This window comes from Pinus tabuliformis, chromosome 5_2 (genome assembly GCF_031772625.1).
Source record: "Pinus tabuliformis cultivar Carrire ecotype Pingquan chromosome 5_2, CPIR1, whole genome shotgun sequence".
NCBI classification, from domain to species: Eukaryota; Viridiplantae; Streptophyta; class Pinopsida; order Pinales; family Pinaceae; genus Pinus; species Pinus tabuliformis.
The window spans coordinates 343395272-343397487 of NC_142306.1; the positions used below are offsets into that span (position 1 = coordinate 343395272).

Consider the following 2216-nt stretch of genomic DNA (forward strand, 5'->3'; position numbering starts at 1 on the left):
ATTAGAAAATTATTGCGTTAATGTCTCTGGGAACTATCTCAGATTTGCCGAATATCTTTCTTGTATCCATCCATAATTTCTTAGTGAACGAACAATTAATTAGGAGGTGATTTCGGGTCTCCTCTTCGTAAAAAGAAATGAAAATTTTGATTAAGTTAGAATTATCAACAACTTTTCATAATATGAATAGATTTAAAAGCGTTTGCAAAATCTTTAAAAACATCATTGCAATCTAATTAATTTTTATTCCACTTTAAAACTTTTATCATGATTAAAATTCATATCAATTTTTTATTAAAAAAATCATTTTATAGTGAATTTATTATTTATGTATTGAAAAATTATTATCTTATTCCAAAATTAAATTATTGTATCTATTCTTCTAAATAAATTTAACATGTATTTTAAATATAAAAACTTAAACCCATAAATATTTAGAAGGTTAGCATTTATTTTAAATAAAAAATCTTATAATAACATGTATTTTGAATTATAAATACTTATTTATAATTGAAAACCAAGACTAGAAGATCATCTGGAGCAGTAATTGGTGGCCTAAAATTACCTTATTTGCATGGCTAGTAGCTAAGGGCAAGATCCTGACTTGGGACAAAATCCAAAAGAAAGGGTTCAGTGGGCCTTCAAAATGTTACCTGTGTAATATCGAAGCTGAAACACAAGATCACCTTTTAATCAAATGTGCATATACCAGGAAACTATGGATCGAAACGAGAAAACTATTCCAGAAACTTGAGAGGCCCCCTAGAGACATAAATGAAGTGATTTTTCAATGGCAGAAGGAAAAATTCCAATGTAAAGTAGTTCGAAAAGTCTGGGGTCTCATTGCAGGTTTCGTGATTTGGATGGCTTGGAAAGAAAGGAACCGCAGAGTATTCCAAGACAAATCTAAAGATTCGGAAATAATATGGAAAAGAGTAGTGAACTTAACTAGAGAAACAATTCTGGTGGAAAAATGGGATGCGGATGATTGGAAAGCGGATCAGAATGAGGAGCAAATTATAAAGAAACTAAATTTGAATTATGAAATGGTGCATACCAAAAAAGTCAGCAGAAATAGCACGAGAGCTCAAAGCTCAGACAAATTTGCATATCCCAGAGATAATTTTATGAATTGAACTTTGACGGGGCATCGAAGGGGAACCCAGGCAATGCCGGATTCAGAGGTATCTTCCGTGATAGTCAGAAAATCACTAGATGGATTTATGCAGAGTGGGGAGGGGAGATGACAAACAATGAGGCCGAATTATGGGCGATCCACCAAGGCTTGAGAATCGCGATTAAAAATGGCTATAGAAATATGGAAATAGAAGGAGACTCTCAGATAGCAATAGAAATTCTGAAGAAACTTAACAACGGGAAGAATTGGGAGCAGATCACCAATAGTTGGAGAACTGCAGGCATTGTTCAAGAAATGGCTGATTTACTAAATGGGATTGATTATAAAATCTTTAACCATGTGAAAAGGAATGGAAACCGAGCGGCAGATTTCCTCGCGAATTGGGGTTGTAAGGATCGAAATAGCAAAATTGACAATCAATGGAGAATGTTGCAACCCAACAGAGAATGGGAAGACCTGGCCCGTATCATTAATTATGACCATGAGCAAGCAACAAATGAGAATCGTAACATCTGTGCAACGGACAGGTGAGACGGATCGAAAATCCCAGAAATTAAATGATTGTCAGTCAAGGCGGAGGAGTGGCATAATGGGCAAGCAAGGTACAGTACAGCAGAAGTGTGCGATGACAGGTAAGAAACAACCACCCCACAGCAAGATAATTAACTCATGCGATCGGAGAGGGGGAAAGAACGGTATGTCAGAGTCCAGAAATGGAAATGAGGATAGAAAGATAATTGATAGGAAAGGCAGCAGGCAAAATAACAGGTGGCAGCAGAAGGCTAAGTTGATAGGTAGGCAGATCAAAGCAAGGAGGATTATAAACGGGCAGCAACGAAAGGAACGACGACGAGGAAACTTGTTTGGAAATCAGAGCGTGAAGGGAAGAAAGGTGGTGGAGATTCGCACCAGAGAGAAATTGTGCCGAAACCTTACTGAGGACACCATGGAAACCAGGAAGAGAGCAAGGGCTGTAGAGGAATTGGAAGCCACGGAACGCAAAGACAGGGACAGAAAGGGCAAGGCGTTAGCGAAGGAGGAAACAGTGGAAGAGATATACGAAATTTATGACGATTCT

General features: G+C 37.2%; 1 protein-coding gene across 1 annotated transcript; it reads left to right on the forward strand.

Annotated features, from left to right (window-relative positions):
* The first annotated feature begins 1243 nt into the window (after window positions 1-1243).
* Window positions 1244-1669, forward strand: LOC149158901 (uncharacterized). The gene has a single exon (XM_089434126.1). It carries the CDS (start codon window positions 1244-1246, stop codon window positions 1667-1669), a length of 426 nt encoding a protein of 141 aa, XP_089290252.1.
* The last annotated feature ends 547 nt before the right edge of the window (window positions 1670-2216 follow it).